This window comes from Rhipicephalus microplus, chromosome X (assembly GCF_043290135.1).
Source record: "Rhipicephalus microplus isolate Deutch F79 chromosome X, USDA_Rmic, whole genome shotgun sequence".
NCBI lineage: Eukaryota > Metazoa > Arthropoda > Arachnida > Ixodida > Ixodidae > Rhipicephalus > Rhipicephalus microplus.
In genome coordinates, this window is record NC_134710.1 from 384,776,602 (window position 1) to 384,801,791 (window position 25,190).

At 47.6% G+C, this 25,190-nt stretch overlaps 1 protein-coding gene across 2 annotated transcripts in view; it reads right to left on the bottom strand.

Annotated features, from left to right (window-relative positions):
• Ogdh (oxoglutarate dehydrogenase Nc73EF) overlaps positions 1–25,190 on the bottom strand; it is a 179,391-nt gene that overhangs the window by 68,495 nt on the left and 85,706 nt on the right. For both annotated transcript variants that reach the window (XM_037413353.2, XM_075880061.1), the window contains 2 exons: positions 10,806–10,958; positions 7,876–7,978 (listed from right to left, as the gene is read on the bottom strand). In XM_037413353.2, coding sequence (XP_037269250.2) covers positions 7,876–7,978; positions 10,806–10,958 — 256 coding nt within the window. The remainder of the gene's footprint in view (positions 1–7,875; positions 7,979–10,805; positions 10,959–25,190) is intronic.

Below are 25,190 nucleotides of genomic sequence, written 5' to 3' on the forward strand. Positions count from 1 at the left end.
AATGTGCGCAGTCATGAAGCACAGATACTACCAGGCGACCCAAACTATCATAACTTTTTCGTTACCACAACTATTCAAATCGATCACTGGTGATCGATGCCTTGGATCGTCGATTTTGTCATGTTGAATGTGTTTTTCATGCACTTAGCACTTTCTAGAAGTCAGTACAGCCACTCAACTTTCCGAAACAATTTGAATTCTCCTGTTTTGGCAAAAAAGTGATTTTTAAGACAGGGGTGCAACAGCCAAAATGAAATTTGTCGCTACTTTTGGAGCAGCAAAATGCTACTCTTGGAGCCCTAAAATCCAAATTTAGAGAAGGTTACCATTAAGAATTTCCTTATGAAAGACCAAATTTGGAGCAGTAAGAAAAACAAGGCTTATATTTAAAGAAATATATGTACAAAATATTCAGCCCTGCATAGTGAACATGAGCACTGCTATTTCAATAAAAGTAGTATTTTGAATTAGCCCACTGAGCAAACAATGAAGTCCACATTAGCATTTGCCGTGCCGGCGGAATCTGTCGATAGATTCTGCGAATTCAAATGTGGCTCTGCTAAGCTGGCTACCTTGAAATTCAGGACATTTGTAAAATTGAGAATTAAAGATGGTGAAAGAGAAACTGGTGCATAGGGTTTTCTTTGGGGGGGGGGGGGGGGGGTGGCAGCAGAAGTGTCATTTGCTGCTCCAAATTATTGCCAGCAACTCTTTTAGACACCAGTGATCACACTAGCACTCACAATTATGCGGCGCATACATGCATGAGTAATTCAACAAAATCTACTGCATTCCTAGACTGGCGCTAACAGCCCCTTCCAAATCCCAAGATACTTTTTGGGGAGACATCACTGTAGTGCGGCAAAGGTGGCTTAAGCAGCATTCTGCGTAGGTTAGAACGGGGCCAAGAAATTTTCAGATCACTGCACCCCCTCCTCCTCACTCCCACTTTTTTTTTTTCTTGGCGGTAGGGTTAGGTTTAGGGCCCAACTTTTCAACCTGCTTGCAAGGCACGTTCCATCAGATAAAGTAACAGTGGCATGCGCGTGTTGGCCCGGCGACGGATATCTATCGCCAGGACAACGCAACAATCCAGAAAAGTTATTTATGTGTTGTTGCTACAGCAACAGATGTGGTGGCTGGCAATGACGGCATTCGCAAAATGTTGACCTTGTTCGCGAGCGGAAAACGTGGCATGCTATACCCGCGTTTGCTGATTGGGAAATTCATATTTCCCACGAATTGCTGGTGGCTGTGGCAATACTTTTTTTTTTTTGCTTAATGTTTCGTCGTCCAGCTGATAGGTATCCGCTATAGTCCGCAGACCGATGGGCGCGCGCCGTAGTTATTTCCTCTTATACCTTATCTGGTCGATCGCGTTTCGCGAGTGTACTCACCAAACGAGTATATGACTTGCACAATGTTTTAGGTTAAGGTCCGACGCTTGGTTTGATTGATGGCACAAAAAGCAGCTGGCCAAGGTGGCCTCCAAGTAGATCATTTTTGAGGCTGGTCGGGCGTTTTGGCGCAGCGTGGTGCAATTTCTGCAAATATTGTGGTTTTAGCACAGCTCGGCACAACAAAGGGGCATTGTATCAAATTGGCGCAATTGGCGCAGCTGTTGCACCCCTGTTAACAGACCTTTGCACAAACCAATGTGTATGTGATCTTGGAAAAACGCACTTGCTTGGCGAACTTCACAGAAGTGCATGCAACTCATATTTATGGTACAAAAGTGGGAATATAGGCTAGACCGCTGCCTTTGCGCAGGCTTCACCGCCTATTCTGCCGTTCTCATTTCCCGACATGACTCCCCTCCTCCACTGTCTGCTGCGCTGGGAGGGGCGAGGAGTGAAGTTAGACCCCTCTTACCCTGTAGCTAATGTCGACTGGGGCGCCGCGCGCGGGGTCTCCTGAGACGTTTTACGTGCATGCGTTGGGAGTGGGTCGGAAATTCTCCGTGACAGCTTACGATGAGCATGCATTCCCTTTTCCGTTCGTCATCTCCCGTTGTTTGGGGCTCGTCAGACTTCGCTGATGGCGCCTCGCGCCCGAGGCGAACGCTCACTTTTTGTTGCCCCTTTGCGTACGCTCGGCCGAAGGGCGGTATGGTGTCCTAGTGCGTGGCCAAGCTACGTCGACTCGTCTCCCTCCGAAGCCAACGCGAGCCTCTTTGCCCTCGCTTGAGCAACCGGGCCTTGTTCCCGGTGTCTCCGTGAATCACTTTTACCGCGGAGATGTGCTCGTGGCACCCTGTGTAGTACTTTTCGCCCGTGACGTGGATAAGCCCATTTGCTTTCCCGCCGCGCCGTTGCAACGGGCTGTACTGCGTTTTGGTGTTGTGACAGACAAAGTGTTGCGACCTTGAGCAGTACCGTGTTCTGGGCACGACTACGGTTAGCACGTGCCCTGCGGCTAACCGCAGGGCACGCAGTTAACCTTGATGGGACAAAATTGATGGGACGAAATTCATGGTGCAAACAACGGATCACAGTGCGCTCAGCTGGCTGATGCGGCTCCGCAAGCCTGCTGGCAGGCTGGCGCGCTGGGCTCTCCTGATACAGCACTATGACTTTTCAGTGCATTATCGAAAGGGGAGCACCAACGTGGTAGCTGACATGCTATCTGGTGCCCAACTGTCTGCCGAGGACCTTGAACCCGGTGCGTCAGCCGCTAGCGGTGCCTTTGCACAAGCAAGCGTCGGGGGCGAAACAGCAGCTTCGCCGCCTTTAAGTGAGAAGAGTGGGTCCCCATGCGGACAAACCTTGGCTGCTAACCAGGTAAGCCACGTATCGCGAAGCGGGGCAGTTTTCCGAAGGCCACAATGCCGACAGCGAACCTGTGACGCCGACGTAAGCGGTTGTTGCTGCAGTCCTGAGTGGGCGCGGTACCAGACACCCCCATTTTGGGAAAAGGGGAATCGCTTTAGAAGAGCTTCTGAAGGCCCAGGAAAGTGATGGGTTTTGTCGCGAAATGTGCGACGGTCTGAGAGATGGAGCGCCGTGACGCTGTTTGTTTTGCAGCGGGCGCCAACTGCGACTGTCTCCGCAAGACGGAGTGCCATGACGCTGCTTGCCCTGCAGTGGGCGCCAATAGGGGGCTCGAACCAGCGTGTGTCGCCGAGTCCTCGGCAGATTCATATTTGCTGGACTATGACGGGCTCCTGCTGAAGTATATAGCCACTGACGACGAGTCCATCGAACCGTTTAAGGTAGTTATGCCCAAAAGTCTGAGAGCCGCACTGTTGCGATCCTCTCACGACGAACCCATGGCTGGTCACCTGAGTGGCTCGAAAGTTTTTGCAAAACTGAGCCACGTTGTGACGTGGCCCGACATGAAGCATGACATTTTTTGCTATTGCCGTTCTTGCCGCGTCTGTCAAATGATGAAATCAAGGGGTGGCAAACCGCCCGGTCTGATGAAACCGATTTTCAGTGAGCGTCCGTGGCAAGTGGCCACCTGCGATCTAATGGGGCCATTTCCCAGAAGTAAGCAGGGGTTCATTCAGCTGATGGCAGTCGTTGATCACCTTTAGAAATGGGTGGAATTGTTCCCTCTTCGGAAGGTGACAGCGCGAGCGGTGCTTGAGAAGCTGCAGGAAGTGTTTTGCTGGTTCGGCTTCCTGTAAAGGCTCATCACGGACAATGCTTCGTATTTCACCGCTGGGGTGTTTGGTGTCACGTGTCGTTCCCTCTGAATCTATCACTGCACCACTTCACCCTACCATTCCCAGTCCAATTTGATGGAGCGCGTCAATCGTACGCTCAAACCGATGTTGGCGGCCTTTGCCGAAAGTCAAAAGGACTGGGCAGACCATTTGAGTGAGCTCGCGTTCGCTATTCGAACATTTGAGAGTCGCTCAACTGGTTTCTCGGCCGCCTTCTTAAATTTTGGAAGTGAGTTGGCTAATCCGGTGACCAGCGTCACTCATTGCCAGCTCGAGGATGAGGAGGCGCCGGCAAACTGCTCTGCTTACCCGTCGACACTTCGGGACAGGCTTTGTCGAGCTTTCTACAAAGCAAGACAAAGTTTGGCGTCGACCAGGGCTCAGCAGAAGGCCCAATATGACCGCAAGCATCGCGACCTAGTTTTTGAGGTGGGCGATCTTGTCCTGAAGCGTAACCACACTTTTAGCGATGCCAGTAAGGGGTTCCCAACCTTGCTCACTCCTAAGTGGCTTGGTTTGTACTGAGGGGAGAAAGCTTGCACTCCACTCGCGTACTTGCTGAAAGATCCCCATTCGGGAAAACTCAGCCGTGCTCATATCGCAGACTTGAAACCCTTTGTATCACGGTCTGACGTGCTCGCGCCAGCGCCCTGCCGCACTTTGCGCAAGCAACGGGGCACACCAGGAACGGCGGACCGCATTCGGACCCCGCACCGATATAATCTGAGGAAGCGGTCACCTTTGTGATTTCGTGCGGGACAGCGGACTTCTCCGCAACCGAGGGCCCTCAGTTTACTGACTAGCCTCAGTACAGGTTAGCTTCTTTATGGCCGTTTCTCGTAAAGAAGTTGACCTCGCCCAGTTTGCTGCCAGTGTTTCTTTTTCAAGTGTTCATGTGTATATTATGTTATATTTCTTTTGTCTAATATTAAGTGTTATTTGTATTTTGTGCTTTTATTTTCTTTTGGCCACAGATTGAGTGTCATTTTGCTCTTTTTTACTTTTTTTGTGTTTATTTCGTGTACCGTGACGGGTGTTGTGACCTTGAGTATTGGTGCTTATGTGTGGAGAGTGGGACGAAGGACGCTTTATGCCTTTTCTCGCGCAGCCGTCAGCGGTGTGTGTGTGCGTGCGTGCTGTGCGTGTGCAAGTGCATGACGTGTCAGTGCATGCTCATGAAAAGTGCGCGTCGTAGCTTCACCCCATCGACGTGCTGCCAGACACACACCCAGTGCCGCCAGACAGTCCGGCCATGCTCTGCTCTCGGCCGTCGCCGAGAAGCCCTGCTGCCTTTTCCACCATGGCTCCTGTGCGAGGCCAGCTGACAGAAGCTATATGCTGCCGGCGAACGCCAGGGCGCCTTGCAGCCAATTCCGGTTCGGCCTCCCTAATCCCTGGCGAAGCCTGGCTTTCCAGCGAAGTTCCCCCGTCTCCATGGAGAAATGCGGGGCCTCCAAACCACAACCGAAACAACGTTCGTCGGACACGCTGACCAATCATCAAAAGCAGCAATGAGCCATCAGAGAGCCCCCTTTCGTGCCTTGGACCTTGCACTCAAGCATCGCATCCAGCGGACATCGTCACGCTCTTCCGCCCCTCCACGCAGTGGACGCTATCCCTCCCAAGCACCACGAACACTAGTCCTACTTTCCTGTGCTCCCTTTCGCAATTATTTTTATAGTGTTGTGTGTTTATTTTGTTATTAATGTTTCTTTCCTTTCATCATTTTTTTAGCAGCAGTTACAGGGCTGGACTGAGGTTAGTTGTCACTCATAGCAGTGTCAATTTAACCGCATGGGTGACGTCAAGCTGCCTTTGCACACAGGTAAAGGGCAAATTTAGGAGAGGGGGATGTGGGAATTGAGGCTAGCCCGCTGCCTTTGCACAGGCTTTCCCGCCTTTTCTGCCGTTCTCATGTCTGGACACAACTCCTTCCTCCACTGTCTGCCGCGCTGGGAGCGCGAGAAGTGATGTTTAAACCCTCCCACCCGGTAGCTGAGGGTGACTGTGGCGCCGCACGCGGCGTTTCCAGAGAGGTTTCGCATACGTGCGTCGGGAGAGGGTCAGAGATTCTCCGGGACAGCTTACGGGGAGCACGCATTCCCTTTTCTGTCCATCGACTCCCGTTGTTCGAGGCTCGTCGGACTTCGCTGACGGCGCCTCGCGCCCGAGGCAAACGCTCACTTTTTGTTGCCCCTTTGCATACACTCGGCCGAAGGGCCGAGTGTACGCAAGTACTACACAGGGTGCCACGAGCACGGAGACGTGCTCGTGGCACCCTGTGTAGTACTTTTCGCCCGTGGCGTGGATAAGCCCATTTGCTTTCCCGCCGTGCCTTTGCAATGGGCTGTACTGAATTTTGGTGTTGCCACAGACAATAAAGTGTTGCGACCTTGAGCAGTATCGTGTTCTCGCCACGGCGAAGGTTAGCGCGTGCCCTGTGGCTCGCTAAGACCGGACCCACGCTAGTGGCCGTACTCCTTCGGGATACGTGTCACTACAAGTAACATCAAAGTTCAGTCACGAAAAGGTAACAAAAAAAGCCTTTGCATGCCAAATATCAAATTAAGTTGTCAGCTTCGCAATCTGACATTGTTGAGCATTAATAATTGCCAGAAATCCATGCCAGCTATTCCAGCTATTCAATAGAGAGTCGTTGCTAGGAGTCCGAGAAAATTTATTTTACAAAAATTATTTCCGAAGGTCCACCGCATATATAAAGTGTGGAGGCAGCCTTGTTAGCCAGTTTACAGCAGCTTAGGTTTCGCTTGTATCGTTATATCAGGCACCGGGCCGCATTAGGTGTCACTAATCACTCCTATGGCATTGTCACGCGCCCATGGGTGCACACCTGCACCACGAGGCGCACTCTGCAAGAAATTATAGTGCAACCGCATTTAATTAAATTGAGTGACGACAAGCTTAAGAGTACGAGGACGAGCGCACCTGAGCGTCAAGGGGTGATGTATTCCCTGAAACATTCACAGCCGTTTATGTGTCAGTTTTCATTACCGCCTCAAGTTGTCTCCTCCGCCGCAAGTGCGCAGCTTCTGCCCTTTGTGCACAATTTTATAGCTACTGTGTTTACGCGCGAGGTCAACACGTCCCTGGAGTGCGGTTTGCTGGCACCGGCTGCAGGGCTTCTCACGACAAGAAGGCCACCAGAGCACAACTTGGCCCTGACTACAGATCAGTGTGAAACGTTTTAGACCTGCGTGCAATATTAGTACAATATCCAAAATGCAAGGAAATATGCTTGGATTGATATATTAAAACGCCAACTATGCGAAGTGAGGTGGCTCATGAAGAGAGGTGATGCTAAACGAAAGAACATTGGAAATCTGATTTACAGAGGGACTATTCACATTACAGGCATACACCTAATACTGGATACCAGGAGGCTCTCACCACAAAAAACACAGATACTGAGAAAAGTGTCTGTGTTCACTCGTGTCTCATGAAAAAAAACAACAAGTAATGCTTCACCGCATGACACGAGCAACGCAGCAGCACCTTGGTTCTGATCTTTCTTGTCTATATTAATAGAAACAGTTTGTACGACATTTATAATTTATTGTATTCTTTCTGGGCCATTTATTTTCAATATGTGTATTCTGATTTTTCTTTGTTTTGAATATTTTTGAATACATAGTGCTTTTTATTGCACTTTCTACCAGCTGGGAACTAAGAACTGCACACTTCTCACTTTTACAAAATACTCTTGTTTTACAACATATATTTTTTTGGAAAGAGCATTTCTTTGTGCAAAATTTGGTATGCTGCAATGCGTGCTGGAGTACTTTCCGAACTGGCAAAAACAATCTTCCCGAGACATATGAAAAATAACCACCCGCGGTAACGAAAGAGTTAAGGTGTGCTCGGGAAAAGGTATATGTCCAAAGCTTTTAGCATTGTAAACCAGTAGGCTCAATTACAAGCCTGTTTGGCTTCTGCAGTATATTTGCTGTACCTCATCTCCTGCAAACCGTCTTCCTTTGAATCGCACTGCATTTTCAAAGGCATTCTCTCGATCACATATTGTATTGAGTGTGAAGTGCAATCTTATATTACTGCGCTTGGACTTTACGCAGAACACTGCAGCAACTGTGAAAGCTGAGTTTTTATCAGGAGTGCCTGTGTAATTTCCATTGTGACAAAAACAATGCCTATTAGGGAGATGCAACACGGCAGAAACAAACAAAACGCACCACTCCAGGGCGAATCGAGCCAGTCCCTGTTGTATGACTTGTCCTCTTTCTCAGCATTTTTGTAAGCCTCGGACAGGATGCTTTCGTACCTCTCCTTTTCCTCCTGCATGATGGAAGTTGAGAATGTCTCAGAACCTTTAACAAGAACTACAGCAGCGTACGAGGTCTGTTAGAAAAGTATCCGACTTTTTTTTTTTCAAACAAGTACGCTTGCATCAACGAACCTTGAACTTTTGAGCGCATGTGTGAATTTTTTCCCCACCTGCCAATAGCTTCAGTCACTGGGACGCAGCATTTGAGTGAGGTAGTGTGCAGTGCTTTCGTCGGTTTTTCATTGCAAGGAAAATGATGGAGCGACCAGAGCAGCGCTACTGCCTCAAACTTTGCCAGAAACTAGGTGACAGCTCAGTGGAAAGCATTGGGAAGATCAAGACGGCTTTCGGGGACGATGCTATGGGCCACACACACATAAAGGAGTGGTACAACTGGTTGAAAGACGGCCGCAGATCGGTGCAAAGCGAGCCACGCTCCAGTTGGCCATCAACATACCGAAATGACCAGGTGAGTGCCAAAGTGAACGCTGTGGTGATGCAGGAACCATCGTGCGACTATCCAAAAAATTGCGAAAGAGACGGGCATCAGCACTTTCTCTGTACATTCCATTATGGCTCAAGATTTGGCCATGAAGAGAGTTGCGGTGAAATTCGTGTCGAAACTGCTCACAGTGGAGCAAAAGCAACTTTGTGTTGAAGTCTCACAGGACATACTGAATTTCACAAGCAGTGACCCTAACTTCATGAACACCATTAGTATCAGTGGTGATGAGACACGGGTGTTCGGGTACAACCCGGAAACCAAATCCCAGTCGTCACAGTGGAAGCATTCCACGTCACCAAGACCAAAGAAGGCCAACCAAGTGTGCAGCAACGTCAAAGTGAGGCTGAGTGCTTTCTTTGACTCCTGCGGTGTGGTACACAACGAGTATACACCACATGGTCAATCACCAAAGAGTACTACAGGGATGTCCTCACTCGCCTGCGTGATGCTGTGCGACGAAAAAGACCCAAGTTGTGGTCAACAAGAAACTAGCACATCCATTACGACAATGCTCCTGCACATTCCTCACACTAGGTTCAGACTTTTTGGTGAAATGGTAGACTCATGTAGTTCAACAGGCTCCTTGCTCTCCTGATATGGCCCCCTGAGACTTTTGGCTGTTTCCCAAAATCAAGAGGACATTTAAAGAAGAGTGATTTCAGACATTGGAGGACATTATGGCTGCAACGACAGCTGAGCTAAACTTCGCTCAAAAAGAGGCAGTCTCAGAATAGTTCCAACAATGGCAGCACTGCTGGGAGAAGTGTGTGGAGTCCCAAGGGCACTACTTTGAGGGGGATTAGGTTTCTCACGCTCAAATTATACTAGTTTTCTTTTTTTCCACCAAAGTTAGGATACTTTTTAACAGACCTTATATATTAAAAATTTCTCATCAATAAATAGGCCTAGCTCATGTAGAACAATTCCACAAACAGCAACCTACATTGCCCAGCCTGCCCAGCTGTGAACGGACCTCTAGCTTAAATCACAGAGATAACACGTGCTGTCCTGCTGAAAACAACGCTTGTAGATCACACAAATTTAAGCTTACACTTGGTACATATTTCAGTGGCGCTGCTAAATAGTAGCAAAGCCACATGTTCCCTAAAGAAGCGTTGCTGCAAGAAACTTGTACAGTGGAAAGAACATAATGCAATCAGTTACAGGCACACACCCCTGTTCATTTGTGACCTTTTGCGAATAAAGAAAGCTATCTGGCAACTGACAGCAGGGCATAATAGTGTGTCTCTGAAAACTAGCTGTTTTCTTTGCCAGCATGCTGCAGCCCACAACTGGTTTTTGCAGACATGTGGCCACTGATGAAGGCAAGGTACAACCAGGTCATGAAGTACAAGAGCGACCATACCACAGCAGTACAAAGCACATACAGTAGACTTGCGATAATTCAAACTGATAATTTATACTTTCATTTAATTCAAACAAAATTCAATTTTTCGGTTCGACCTCTATTCTTTCTATGTAATTAAAAGCCTCTTAATTCATACTCCATCATTAGATTAATTCATACTTTTTGCCGGTCCATACCAGCTGCTTTCCCACTAATATTTAAGAATTTGTGTGCTTATATATTCCCAACAGTCTAAATATAAAAAATAAGCAGCAGAGGCCTTCAAAGAAAGACTTTGCGAGTAAACAAACGTTTGAAACAAAGCATACGCATGGTAAACCACGACGCTTTTCAAGTGGTATAAAAAGCTTTGTGCTGAAGGCACATACCTATACGTAGTAATGAAGCAGTTGGCAATTCACTATTTCTTTAAAAGATCTATCAGCAGTAAATGGCCAATATACTTGTGGACTTTACACCTCTGCTAACTGGATGCAGTTAGGGCTTAAAAACACTTGAAAAATTTTTAAATGTGATAAAATTAATGCCTATTCATAATGTGTAGGGTCACCTCACCCAGAGCCATCTACCTGAAAACTTCTGAAAATTCAAACTTCTTGATAATTCAAACAAAATTCAGAGGTCCCTTCGAGTTCGAATTAACGAGAGTCGACTGTATTTCAATATGAAGCAGCAGTACATGCGTCTTATGCAGGCTCAATGTGGAGTGGCACTAGACAATTATTACTAAGCACAAAAAGCACTGCTCAGCGACAATCATCTGCTTTTCATTGTGTTTTTGCATTTCGCTACAATAACAAAGGGTGAGCCCAACTGGCTTCACAAGGCTGTTGGGTGTGCACCTCTTGCCAGGTGACGGGCGATGCAAGCTTGCGTAAACTGTGCGCTGAGTAATACCCACATCAAACAGTTGTCACATGCCACTAGCGCACAAGACGCTGCCAAGAAGTAAGCTGTCAATCACCTCAATCTCCTTTTCAGAGACAACGCCTTCATCGACTAATTTGCGTGAGTAAATGTCGAGGAGGGTTGCTTGCTTGCGGATTTTGGTGTACATGAGTGGCTGTGTAAACATGGGCTCATCCACTTCGTTGTGGCCATTGCGTCGGTAGCCCACCTGCAACACACGTAAGAGCAGATACAAGTTAGAAACATCACACAGAAGCAAATTGTTTGGATACTAAACCCACATATTGCTCAAAAGACAGTTACTTGAAGATAAGGCCACTAACGCTGGCAAATAAAAGTAAGGCTAGAGGAGCAAAATTTTTTTCGTTTTCAGTTCAGCAGAAGAAAAGTGAAAATGAAAATAAATTGTATTTCTTCGGTGTTATTACCATTCTGCTACATTCAAGGCAGTACCGCACAATGCCATGGATTTCAGCTGTTTCCAGCACATCTACAGATTCCTAGAAGAGACGGTGCCTGATCTTTTCTTCAGGATGCAGCTTTTTTGCTATTCAGCAATAGACATCTACAGGGGTATGTCACAGCGGGACGTCACCTGCGCATGTGCACGGTGGCAGTTGGCAAAACATTCCTGCTGGTGCCCGAGGACGGTACACTTGCGCAATGCTTGGAACGAGTTATTTCTTTTTTAAACACTTAAGGTTGAGCTTGCTGTGGCAAGTTTAGATGTGGTAGGAGAATAGTAGCCGAGTAGTAAACTGCGTGACGAAGTATTTGCCACGGTGGCTGGCGGTTTCAAAGAAGTAAGCACACGTGGCAGCCCGTGTCAGGAATAGTGGCGGCGTCTTCGAAAATATGCCGCTTATGGTGGTGTGTATTGTTGGTTAAGAAAGGCATCGACAATGTTGATTGACCTTTACGGATGGTACAACTGAGAATATTCTGTGGTGCGTGCTGTGTAAATAATGATGCCTCCTGTTTGCAAAAACGTTTGCACTCGTTGCGGGCAGGTGACAGTAACCGGTCGTCTACGAAACTTCACGATTCAACACTTTAGCCAAGGTAAAAATTAGGCTTGTGCGAATAGTGAATTTTAGGTTCAAAGCGAATAGCGATATTGATCGAATAATTTTGAATCGAATTTGAGTGGTGTGTATAACATATAAAAAAAGGGAATATTTATCATGACCCAACTAACCCGCACAATGTTTCTTTTGAATTGAAATAGGGGCTCTATGCAAATGCCACTTTTTTTTTCCTTAAAAAAAAAACGGTAGGATGCGAGTGATAACCTGTAGGATACTAAATATTTTAAAATTTAATATACTTGGATCATAAAAGCGGTCATAACAAGCTTAATGAAATGAAGAATTGATTCAAGGGTAACATGTTCCTTTAAAGGGGCCCTGCAACACTTCTTCAAGTAGGCATGGAGCCAGTAAACGTGCTTGTTGCCTCACAAATTTACCACCGCAAAGTTTCCAGAATCAGTCCTGTACAAGCGGAGTTCCAAAAATTTGTCGCATGCTGCAATTGCATTCTCTCTTTTCGTCTAGATGAACTAGCTGGAAGCTCAGCAGGGAGGAATGGCACGATGAAAGAAAATACTCCACACGCACCTCGAAACCTTGAGCACCTCTTTTTTTTTTTCTTCAAATACGTAGCTTTTCAGTGCGATCACGAACGTACTCGTGGACAAGCGGCAGCCTCGGTAACGACAAGCACACCATGCTCAAATCAGCCAATTTCTGTGACCAGAACCGTATATTCCTTCTTGACTGTGACAAGGAATTTTTGAGCTTGTAGTGTGATTTGTCGAGGAAAGAAAGAAATTTTTAGCTTTGAAAATTTATTTTGAATTACTGGCCACGTGCTGCGGTAAAATATTTGCCTCGTGTGTTTTCGATAGCCTCGACTACCCATCGGCAGCGCTTTCTGACCATGTTCATTAAGTGTGGCAGATTTCCTTTAAATTTGAAGGAGGCTTCACGGCAGAGCGAATTTTTTATAAGTAGGTGTTTTCACTGGTTGGCACCGCTAAATTGCAGTGCAACCACCTTTACAGGCAGACTAGTAGTGAAGAAGAGAGGCCTCAGCGGCATTTTTCGGCGCCCCAGGGGCATCGCCATCAGCATAAGCTCGTGCTTGCTGCCCTTGGCCAGATGCTGCTGCCTGCTTCGCCTTCTGCGTTCTGCTTTGCAAATAAACCCCAGTTGCAAGTGGTGGAGCCTGCTGGGTTTCGATCAACCCGGAGCTTCGGAATCGCATTTTACAGTCCATTATGCCTACCAACGCAAGCGCCGCTCCAACTCCTCCACTGGCACCGCCTACTGTTCTCTGTGCCGGTTCTCTGCGTCTGCGAGATCCCCCTGTTTTTTCAAGCACAGAAGACAAGGACCTTGATGACTGTATTTCAATGTACAAGCAAGTGAGTACTCACAACAAATGGGATGACGCCGCCAAGTTGACCTACGTCTCCTTCTACCTGTCGGACGTGGCCAAGCTGTGGTTTATAAGCCACCAAGCGGAACCCACTACATGGTCGGTCTGCAAAACGAGCCTCACACAAGTTTTCGAACGGCCCGAGGGACACAAACGCCGTGCCGAACAATGCTTGCATACACGGTCCCAGCAGCTTGGTGAGAATTTCACAAGCTATATTGAGGACGTTCTGGACCTTTGCAAGCGAGTCAACGAGTCGATGTCCGAAGAGCTTAAGATCAAGCACATCATGAAGTGCATTGAGGACGACGCTTTCCAAATGTTGCTTTCCAAGAGTCCTCGCACTGTCCTCGAACTGACCAAGTTATGCCAGAGTTTTGACGAGTTGCGCAGGCAACGTCTTTTCACCCGACGTCCCTCGGTGCTCGACGACTCTTTGTCCAGCCTGTCCACCCTTGGCATAGGAGATGACCATGCCTCTCTTCTCTCCAAGATCCAAGAGTTCATCTGCGCTGAGGTCGCTCGTCAGCTCTCTTTGATGTCCTGCGTACTCGATCAACCACGCAGATTGACGTCTACACTCCGCGACTTCATTCAAGACCGGGTCGCACAAGTTCTTCCTCCCGCCCGTGAACCGCCGCCAGTTGCCGCACCTCTCACGTACGCCGAGGCCGTTGCTCGACCTCGACAGCCTGCGTTCCAGCCAGCGCCTATGTATTCGCCGCCGCCCTTTTCGCCGCCGACCTATTCATCGCCGCCTATGCCGATACTACCTCGGCCGCAGTTTTCTGCCCGCCAGCCGCAAGTCGGAGTCTACTCCGACCAATGGCTGACCTACGACAACTGTCCGATAAGTTTTGCTTGTGGAGGTGTTGGCCACGTGGCACGTTATTGACGTCATCGCCAGGCTGCTCAGAACATTCGACGAATGCCCTCTTTCGACCCTCAGTTTTCTTCTATGCCTTCAAGCCTTCCTTTCTCTTCCTTTCCTTCTGATCGTCCACTCGGCCTTACCCGCTGCTCCCCATCTCCACGACAACGTTCGCTTTCCCCTATGCGTCGCCGTTCCGGACCCACCGACCAGGAAAACTAACGGCCGCAGTTCCCGAGGCACGAACTGCGTCCCCGTTGCCATGCACAAGTCCTCGCCCCTGTCCAGCTAACGTCATTGAAGTGGCAGTCGATGATATCGTCGTCATGGCGCTTGTCGACACCGGCGCCACTCTATCTGTCCTTTCCATAGACCTGTGCCGCAAACTCCGCAAAGTTCTGATGCCATTATCCGGCCTCTCTCTCAGAACGGCTAACGCACAAAGTGTAACACCTCTCGCAGCCTGTACCACACGAGTCGTCATCGAAAATATTGCGTATATCGTCGAATTCGTAGTGCTGCCCTCGTGTTCCCATGACATGATACTCGGCTGGGACTTCCTTGCGAATAATAATGCCGTCATTGACTCCCTGATGTTGACACTGTCGAAGCCTCCCTGCCGTATTATAAACTGTCTGTTTCCGACGACACCACCGTACCACTGCGCTCTTCTCTGCTGGTGACTGTGTCGTGCGACGCTATTTCCGACGGTTATGTTCTATTTACGCCCTCTGCCCTGTTCATTCAACGCAAATGTTCTCCACTGCCCGTTGCTCTCCTTACTCTCCACCATGGCGTCACGAAGACGCTCGTCTACAATACGCTAGAAGGGCCTTTACCTTTATTCCATGGTGGATGTCTCAGTCACGTGCATACGATCGACGCCCGTCACATTTTTGACGCTCTATCTAGTTTACTTTCTACGGACCTCAGCGCACTCATTTCCGACTCTGTTGTTGACCAGTCACTCCTTGACGCTTTCCACCGCTCTATCGATGTCGCAACGTCTTCTTCAGAACGAAGCCAGTTGGTCAACCTGCTGCAAATGCAAAAGTTTCATACCTCTTTTGACAGCCACGCTTCTGGCCTCAGTCGCACATCGAACATATCTCACAAGATTGACACAGGAAGCCATACGCCTCTACGGCAGTGTCCCTACCGAGTCTCAGCGTCGGAGCGCCGTCTTATTGACGACCAGGTTGCCGACATGCTCCAGCCTTCCAACAGTCTCTGGGTGTCACCGATCGTTCTTGTTAAGCAGAAGGACGGCTCCATTCGGTTCTGTGTGGACTATCAACATTTAAACAAGATCACCCGTAAGGACGTTTACCCGTTACCGCGAATAGACGACACCCTTGACTGTTTGCAGGGAGCAGAATACTTCTCTTCACTGGATTTACAGTCTGGATACTGGCAAGTTCATATGCAAGCATCTGACCGACCGAAAACAACATTTGTCACACCTGATGGATTATACGAGTTTACCGTTATGCCTTTCAGCGTCTGTAATGCTTCAGCCACTTTTGAAAGAATGATGGACACTATTTTACGAGGCCTCAAGTGGAACACATGTTTATGCTACCTCGACGACGCAGTTGTTGATTGATATGTGGGGTTTAACGTCCCAAAACCACCATATGATTATGAGAGACGCCGTAGTGGAGGGCTCCGAAAATTTCGACCACCTGGGGTTCTTTAACGTGCACCCAAATCTGAGCACACGGGCCTACAACATTTCCGCCTCCATCAGAAATGCAGCCACCGCAGCCGGGATTTGAACCCGCGACCTGCGGGTCAGCAGCCGAGTACCTTAGCCACTAGACTACCGCGGCGGGGCGACGACGCAGTTGTCTTTTCCACCGATTTCGACACCCATTTAAATCGTCTCGAGCAAGTCCTTACACGCCTCACTGACGTCGGCCTTCAGCTCAACCTCAAGAGGTGTCGTTTTGGTGCCCGGCAGCTCACCATTCTTGGCCACGTCGTATCGCGGGACGGCATACTTCCCGACCCTGCCAAGCTTCGAGCAGTTGCCAATTTTCCGAAGCCAAAGAACTTGAAGGAACTTAGAAGTTTTGTCGGCTTGTCGTCATACTTCCGACGCTTTATTCGAAATTTTGCTTCCGTATGTGCGCCCCTTACGGACCTTCTTAGCGGCGACAAGAACCTTTCCACCTGGTCACCAGCATGCGACGATGCGTTCACCAAATTATGCCGCCTGCTAACTTCATCACCCATCCTCCGCCACTACGATCCTGCCGCTCCCACGGAGGTTCATACTGATGACAGCGGTGTTGGACTTGGCGTTGTGCTCATGCAACGAAAGGCAGGGTTTGATGAATATGTCGTCGCCTACGCAAGCCGAACTTTGACGAAAGCCGAGGCTAACTACTCTGTGACCAAGAAAGAGTATTTAGCTATTAGTCGGGCCCTTGAAAAATTTCGCCCCTACCTGTGTGGTCACGCATTCGACGTCGTCGCTGACCACCACGCCCTTTGTTGGCTATCCACACTTAAAGACCCTTCCGAATGACTTGCTCGCTGAGCGCTCAAACTTCAGGAATACGACATCCGCGTTATTTACAGATCCAGTCATAAGCCCACGGACGCCGACGCCCTTTCTCGCTCACCCATATTGGATCAAGGTGTTTGCCTCTCTTCCCTCGAGCCTGCACTTGCGTCATCCACTTTGCGCAACATGATGGTGGAACAACGAAAGGATCTTCGGATTAGTGGCCTCATAAGCATTCTTTCTGATCCTCTCACTCCTTCGCCGTCTAGCGCTCTCCGCCGCCAGGCTAGCAACTTTTGCCTATGGGATGATCTTCTTTATCGACGCAACTATCTTTCTGACGGTCGCAAGTGTCTCCTTGTGATACCTCACCATCTTCGAGCTGTTATCTGCGAAGCTTTTCACGCAGACCCACAGTGCGCTTACGCAGGCCTCTTCAAGACATACGCTAGGCTTTTGACTCATTTTATTGGCGTGGAACATATAACTACTTGCGGAAATTCATTTGAGCGTGTGCTCAGTGCCAACGACGAAAGTTACCTCCCAGGCAAGTCTACCCGTCACAACCTCTTCCCTGTCCTAGTCGACCTTTTGATCGCGTCGGCATTGACATTTACGGACCACTAGCATCAACTCTAGCTGGTAATCGCTGGATTATTGTTGCGATAGACCATCTGACACGCTATGCCGAAACAGCCGCGCTGCAGACTGCCACAGCCCGTGATGTTGGAACGTTTCTGTTGCAATGTTTCATTCTGCGTCATGGTGCCCGTCGCGAGCTCTTAAGTGACAGAGGCCGTGCCTTCCTTTCTGACGCCTTGAAGGCATTACTCAATGAATGCCAAATCGTGCACCGCACAAGTACAGCATACCACCCTCAAACGAATGGCTTGACGGAGTGCCTCAACCGTACTCTTGGCAATATCCTGTCGATGTACGTCGCCTCTGATCATTCAAATTGGGACCAAGTTCTCCCGTTCATCCCCTACGCGTATAATACTGCCGTACAAGCTACTACTGGGTTTTCGCCGTACTTTCTTCTATACGGACGAGAACCTTCAAATACAGTAGACACTATTCTTCCATATAAACCTTATGACTCCCAAAGTACAACTCTGTCCGAAGCTGTGCGACATGCTGAAGAATGCCGCCAGCTTGCCCGCTCTTTTTCTGCCGAGGACCAGTGGCAGCAGCAATCCCGCCAAACTGGAGACCGTCTGGCTCCAAACTTTCCACCTGGTTCATTGGCATAGCTTCGAGCACCTGCTACCGCACCTGGCCGCTCCACAAAACTTCTTCCCAAATACATCGGGCCATACCGCGTTGTAGAGCAAACGTCACTCGTCAACTATATCGTGGAGCCCATTATCCCATCCACAGACCTACGCTACCGCGGCCGCGACACTGTCCACGTCTCTCGCCTCAAGCCATACTATGACCCATTAGTCGTTTCTTCTCTCTAATTCGCCAGGATGGCGCCTTTTTTTGCGGAGAGCGATTGTAGTGAAGAAGAGGGGCCTCAGCGGCATTTCTCGGCGCCTCAGGGGCATCGCCGTCAGCATAAGCTCGTGCTTAATGCTTGGCCGGACGCTGCTGACTGCTTCGCCTTCTGCGTTCTGCTCTGCAAAAAAACCCCGCTACAATTTGTTTATTGCAAATACTTCAAAAATATTAGATAATTTAAATTCGAATCGAAGGGAATTCGAATACTCAACTATTCGTTCGAATATTCGAAGCATTCGAATATTCGCACAAGCCTAGTAAAAATGCATTTGACGCGATTATCTGCAGATGGGTACATCTGATGATGATGATGAGTGGTACTTTATGGCGCAAGAGCCAATTGAGGGCCAAAGAGCGCCATTTAGGTAGACTAGAGATGTGAACAATTATATGATGCGTGGCTGTAAAGGGGCCTTAAAATTCCTAGCGCTAACCCTGGTAAAAACATGGAAGTAATAAAATCATGACAGTGGCGTGAAATATTTGCAGTGAAACTGGATGGCGAAATGTCATGATAATAAAGCCATGGTGGAAATGTAGTTACCGCAGCCACGACTACAGTACAGAAATTGTGCTACGGATAACCTCGAAATATGGGGTGAAAACTATGGACATCTTTTCAAACAAAAGTGATTTAAGTTTAAAAAGCGGATCCCTACCGATGAGCATCCCAGGGTGTAGTTGGAAGGTGCTGTCGGTAGGATTGTAAAAAGTGCTTTTTTCTTAGAGCATCTAACTCATTGCACTGGACGACAATGTGGAGAACCACTTCCACATCTCTCACACAATGGTGGATCGCTAGCAGACAAAAGGTATGAATGTGTAGAGTGTGTATATCCTGTTCGTAGCCTTGTAAGTGTTACTTTTGTGTGTCATGATTTTGATAGTGGCGGCCAATTCCCTAGTTGTGGCTCAATAGCATGGAGTTAATTATCTGTGTGTCTATCCCACATGCTCTGCCAATACCCCCTGAGCTTTTGTTTTAGAAAAGGTTTCAAGTCATGTGCAGGTACTGATCCATTGGGAGTGGTGTCGTTGGCGGAAGCAGCCAGCTTGTCCGCCAAAACGTTTCCTTGTATCTCACGGTGACCTGGCACCCAGCAGACAACGATGTGCTGTTTTGATGTGTACAGTGTGCACAGAAGCGAGTAAAGTGACACAGCATGGGGTTATTGTGTTTTTTTTTTAAGTTTTCAGAGCTTTTACCACACTTAGGGAATGTGTATATCACCGCCTTTTGTAGTTTTATCTGTTTGATGTGTTTTACGACCGCCAGAATTGCAGAAGCTTCTCCTGTGAAAATGCTTGAATCAGGGTGAAGAACGCCGGCCTCGGAGAAGGATTGGCCTACCGCTGTATATGACACAGAAGTGTTGGACTTTGAGGCATCGGTAAAGAACTCAGGGCACGTGTATTTCTGTTGTAGTTTGAAGAAGTATGTATGAATGTGTGCAAGTGGCGCGTGCTTTGCGACTTTCACAAAAGAGACATCACAGTTTATAAGCTGCCACTGCCACGGTGGCAGTGTGCAGCAAGAGCAGCCATCAAACTGTGTTTTAGAAGAGGCAGTGCCCCTTTCTTCGGCCAGGCCCCTTACTCGGAGCGAGTAGGGCTGCCTCAACGAAGGACTGTTCTCGAACAAGCCAGAACAAGACAAATCATTAATTGTGAAATGAGAGGGGTGTTGCTTGTCTGCCTTCACCTTCAGAAAGTACACAAAAGACACGTAACATCTCTGTAGGTGGAGCGACCATTCATTCGAATCCACGTACAGGCTTTCCAAGGGGCTAGTTTGAAAAGCACCCGTGGAGACACGAATGCCTAGATGATGAACAGAGTCGAGAACTTTTAAGGCTGATGGTGTTGCCGACTGATAGATTATAGCAGACTAATCTAGGCGCGTGCGTACGAGGCTGGATGGTACATCTCAGCATTTGCACTCTGTGCAGAAAAAAAAGAGCGCATTATCTCCGGGCTACACATGAGCTAATAGCATGTTTTAGCATTGCCAAAGCTGTGTATATGCCGCACTATGGCGAATATACAAACCAAAGAAATGTATAACTTGTATTATGAGAGAACTAATACATTTTAATGGAAACAGTAGAGATCCTTGTTTCTCATATACTTGGTACCTTTACGACTTGATCTTTATGAAGTGACAATGCTCATTACAAGTTGCGTATCGGGTTTAAAAGAGCCAAGTAAGCATGCAAGCACGTAAGCATCAGATGCGGCGAGGTAACTGTACAAGAGATCATCTATATACAGTCGAACACTGTTATATTGAACCCACATATATCGAATGTTCGGGTATACCGAACTTGTCAGTTATCCCCTTGACATTCCTTTGTAAAAGTATAAAATCTTGATGAGAGCCAACAGATGGAAACAACGTAGTGGGATAATTATAAGACGAACAAGTGAAGCACCTGAGACTGGTGGGCCAGCCAGTCTGAGGCACTTCACCTGTTCATCTTATGGAGGCACTTCACCTGTTCATCTTATGATTATCCCACTTTGTAAAAGTATAGAAATTCGCACGTTTATATCTAATGGTATTTTTACCTACCTTCAGATATATCGAACACAGCGCGAGCTGGAAGGTGCCCTGCGGCACTCACCCCTTCCCCTCCTCTCCTGGCCACTAAGTCATCCAGCTGTGGATGACAAAGGAGTGGCCAAAAATCTCAGCAAAGTTTTCTCCCGCGGAGATCTTCAATGCCTGGCGAGACGTGAAGACGGACACAGTGGTCAACTTCTTCTGCAAGGCAGGCTTCGATACTGCGTAACTTGCGGAAACCGGTGAAGACGAGCGCATAGAAGACGCGTTTCGCGAGTTGTCGTCTCGCTTTCCGGCAGCTGTTCCACATGAAGTGTCTGCAGTCAACTTCGTGGAAGCTGACTGCAATGTCCAGGCCGTTGGGAGCCTCCCTGACGAGGACGTAGTAGCTGCGGTCGCAGGGACGCAGCACCCCCAGGCCAACAGCTCCAGTGATGAAGAGGATCATCAGGACAAGCGCTGGCTACACACGTGTACTCCACCACTAAAGTAGCAACAGCGTTCGGCGTCATTTGCCGTTGCATCGACGACATTGAGGGAACAGGACTGTCGCACCTGGACAGCCTAGATAAGATCGAGACTAGCGCCTTCAACTTCATCTCAAAAATGAAAAAACAGGCCAAGATAAACATTTTTTTCACACTAATAAATCATTCTGCTGTGGCTTGTGTGCGGAATTAGTTGTCATTCTTGAATGCGCCTATTATAGGTGATAATCCGCTACAGTTAAGCTCTCGCTTCCTTTATTTTTTTTTTATATCGAATTTTTCATATATTGAACTAATTCGCAATTCCCTTCGAGCTCGATATATTCGTGTTCGACATTATTTAAGTTATAATTAAATTATAGTGTTTTCAGTGGGTTATGACCCACTGGGAGCCTTTCAGTGGTTTCAGTGGATTATTTTCACGGGAATTTTTGTAAACCTCAGCCTAACGTACAGCAAAATGAGTTTCTTGTTTTTTTTTTCTTTTTTTTAACTAATCTCGGACCAGAACGTTTTATAGCGAGTGAGAATCTCACTCGTGGTCTCGCGCACAGCCGCCCAAAACCATGCTGCCGCCATGTTGTACCTTGTTTAAAACTGCAGTGCACACGTGGCGACGAAAATTGAGTACATTCACATCCATGCCATGCAAATATTTCTCAGCGTGCTAGTGATCGTAACATGCAGAATGTTCGCTTTGGAAGAGGATAAGCTTTTTTTTTTTTTTGTGGCTGCCATCTAAGACGAGCAAATCACCACATGTGCATTATAGACAGTGACCCTTCCCTTTGAAAGCTGCGACTTTAGAAAATAGCAATTCACAGAAATATCTGTCAGAGGAATGTTTACACATGCAGCGCTGCTATGCAGAAAGATCCTGCTAGCGAAACTTCTTGCCAACGAGTACCTGCTTCGAGGGAAAGGTTGGTGGGCGGGGTGCATGCAGTGATGTTACTATGTTTGCAAACAGGGAGAGGTATATTACCATCATAGGTCGGCGAACTCACTCATGAGTCCACTCACTCACACTCAGATCGAGTCCGAGCCAGTCTAAAGATCAAGATATATTTTTTGAGTGAGTGAGCTCCACTTTCTTTTGCCGACCTAAGGCCCCTATTTAGTGATCTCCAGGATTACTATCAGTTCTACTAGATTGATGTTCTAACTCATGCCTGCTCACAGGTATTCCAAACATTGTCGTATATACACCGTTTTAATACTTATTAATTAGAGGCATGAATTACAAAGGGGGATGTCCTTGAACTCCCTCCACGAACTCTTACAGAAAATACCTTGATTATTATATGTTATGCTGTCATCTATTCCAAGAAAAATTACCTTACCGGTTTGGAAGCATTCAGAACTCATTTTTGAAGATACTATGTCAAACGGCACTAAGAAAAGCACCGATATCGCGAGATATAGGTATTAGATAGCAATTACACCATGGTCAGAGAAGCTGATTCTAGACAGACGGACTCATGAGTCGACTCACTCGGACTCGGATCAAGCTGCGAGTGAGTGGGTCTGGGTGAAGTTACGTTTTGGTGTTCGAGTGAGACAGCTGAAGGAAACAACTTTCATGAGTGTGAGTCTGAGTGAGCTACACAAGCTTTGCTGACCTATGATTACCATAACCTGTAACATGGCTGGAAATTTTTTTTTTTCAATTATTTTTAAGAGGTATATTTTGTATGAATGTTTGGCAATTTATGAAAATTCAGAAGGCTTTTATGAAAATTCAGAAGGAAGTTGACTGGCAACGTCAACACTCATCTCAAAATTCAGGCAAGCAATGGCGAGCATTCCAAGATGAACGTGAGCTTATGAGTCGGAATGCCGTTCATAAACTATCGATTCATTCAGTTAAACTCCATCAAAGATGAAGACATGGATGTCTTCATCTATGCTGGCACACTGATTAGTTAAATTCTGGCAAACAACCACAGCAGAATCAATTAAATAAAGGAAGACTGCTTGAGGCCACTATTCTTTATCATGCAGCATCGAATAAATGCTTCTCTGTAATTCCTTCTTATTGTGAACCTCCTTCCTTTACCGTTTTCAAGTGACATATTTGTGTGAATTTGGCTTGTTAACATGTACTGTATTTACCCAATCCCACCGCACACCCTTTTTTAGGAAAAATAGGCCTTAAAATCGCATGCCCGCTGGATTCGGGTACAAGTTGAAACTAACCCACAGCTGCCCATCGTCATTGCCATTATGTGGTAAAACTGCTCATTGGTCACTGGCAATCATGACAGCATGTTTGTTTGTCACTTACTGCATCTCTGGAGGCATTTCAAATTTATCCCGTACTGACACTGTGGGACATGAAATCTGTCCGCTACTTTGCCCAAGAATGGATGCATGGAAAAGGGGACAAAACACTGTCCCCTTTTCAACACGGCTTCCGCCAGGGCATGTCTACTGTAACACAACTCATTGAAATAGTCCATGATGCCTCATTAAGCATCGATTGCCAAAAACAAATTGATCTTATTCTGCTAGATTTCTCGAAAGCATTTGATCAGGTGTCACACAGCAACTCATCTTGAAACTCCAACTTCTTCTAGGCAAGGGCCAAATCGTTGACTGGATTACTAACTTCCTAGCAGACAGGTCGCAGTTCGTGGAATTAAACCATGTCGAATCTTCAATCGTACCGGTGACCTCTGGCGTACCACAAGGCAGTGTTTTAGCGCCGGTATTATTCTTAATTTTCGTGAACGATCTTCCTTCATCTGTTAATGTCGGATGCAGATTATTTGCAGATGACTGCATCCTGTACAAAGAAAGACACTCACACGATTACCATATCGCCTTAAATACAGCGCTAGACGCAGTTTCAGTCTGGTGCAGTGATTGGAAAATAAACATCAACAAAAAAAAGTCTGCACTCTTATCTATAACTAGAAAAAAGAATCCATCCAATTTCAATTACGTCATCCATTCAGCTACCCTTTCTAAAGTTACGAAACATAAGTATCTAGGGGTCATTCTGTCGCACGACCTACGGTGGGACGCTCATATTCATTACATCACATCATCTGCACTGAAAAGACTTACCGTAATTACTCGAATCTAACGCGCACCTTTTTTCCGGTTAAGCGAGTTCATAAATCGCATGCGCCTTAGAATCGAGTATGAACAAAAAAATTACGGTAAATCTATTGCAATCGGCAAATCCCAAATGGCCGCCCCATACGTGCGTTGGCATGCCGCGTCGGCCATTTCTGCCTATGTGTTTCCCATGTGCGGCACTTCGTACGTGTGCTGAGGAGTTCGTCATCTAGTAGTGCATTAGTATCGACAGCGTGGAAGGGCCGGCTCCAAAAACCCGAGTGCACCACGATGCCGCTTTTAAAAGAAAAGTCATCGCGTGTGCAGAAACGGACGGAAATCGGGCCGCATCGCGGTCGTTCGGAGTTCCCGAAACGTGCGTGCAGGACCGGCGGAAACAAAAGCAGAAGATTGTCGACAGCAAAGCTTCACGCAAAGGCTTCAGTGGACCACAGCAGGGTCGGTTTCCGCAAATTAAAGAGCTGCTCGGCGAGTATGTGCTTGAGCAGCGAGCGGCACAGCGGCCCGTGACGACAGAACTGCTCCAAGTGCGGGCTATGCAATTAGTCTTAGAAAAAGGTTTAATGCGGAGCCAGTTTAAAGCGAGCAGGTGCTGGCTACCTAACTTTATGAAGAGGAAAGGCTTTTCCCTCCGAAGGGGAACATGCATATGCGAAAACTTTTGCGGAGGAGTACGATGAAAAGCTTCACAGTTTTCAGAGGTTCGTCCTAAACTTGCGGCGCAACAACGGCTACCTGCTTGGGCAAATCGGGAATGCCGATGAGAGGCCTCTTTACTTCGACATGCCTGGCACCACAACCGTCGAGAAGAAGGAGGCGAAGCAAGTTCGCGTGCTGACATCGGTCTACGGTAAAACTACAGTGACGGCAATGCTCTGTTACACGTCAGATGGGCACAAGCTTCGCCCGTACCTCATATTTAAATGGAAGACGCTCCCGAAAGGAGTCGTTTTTTCGAGTGGTGTGATGGTGCG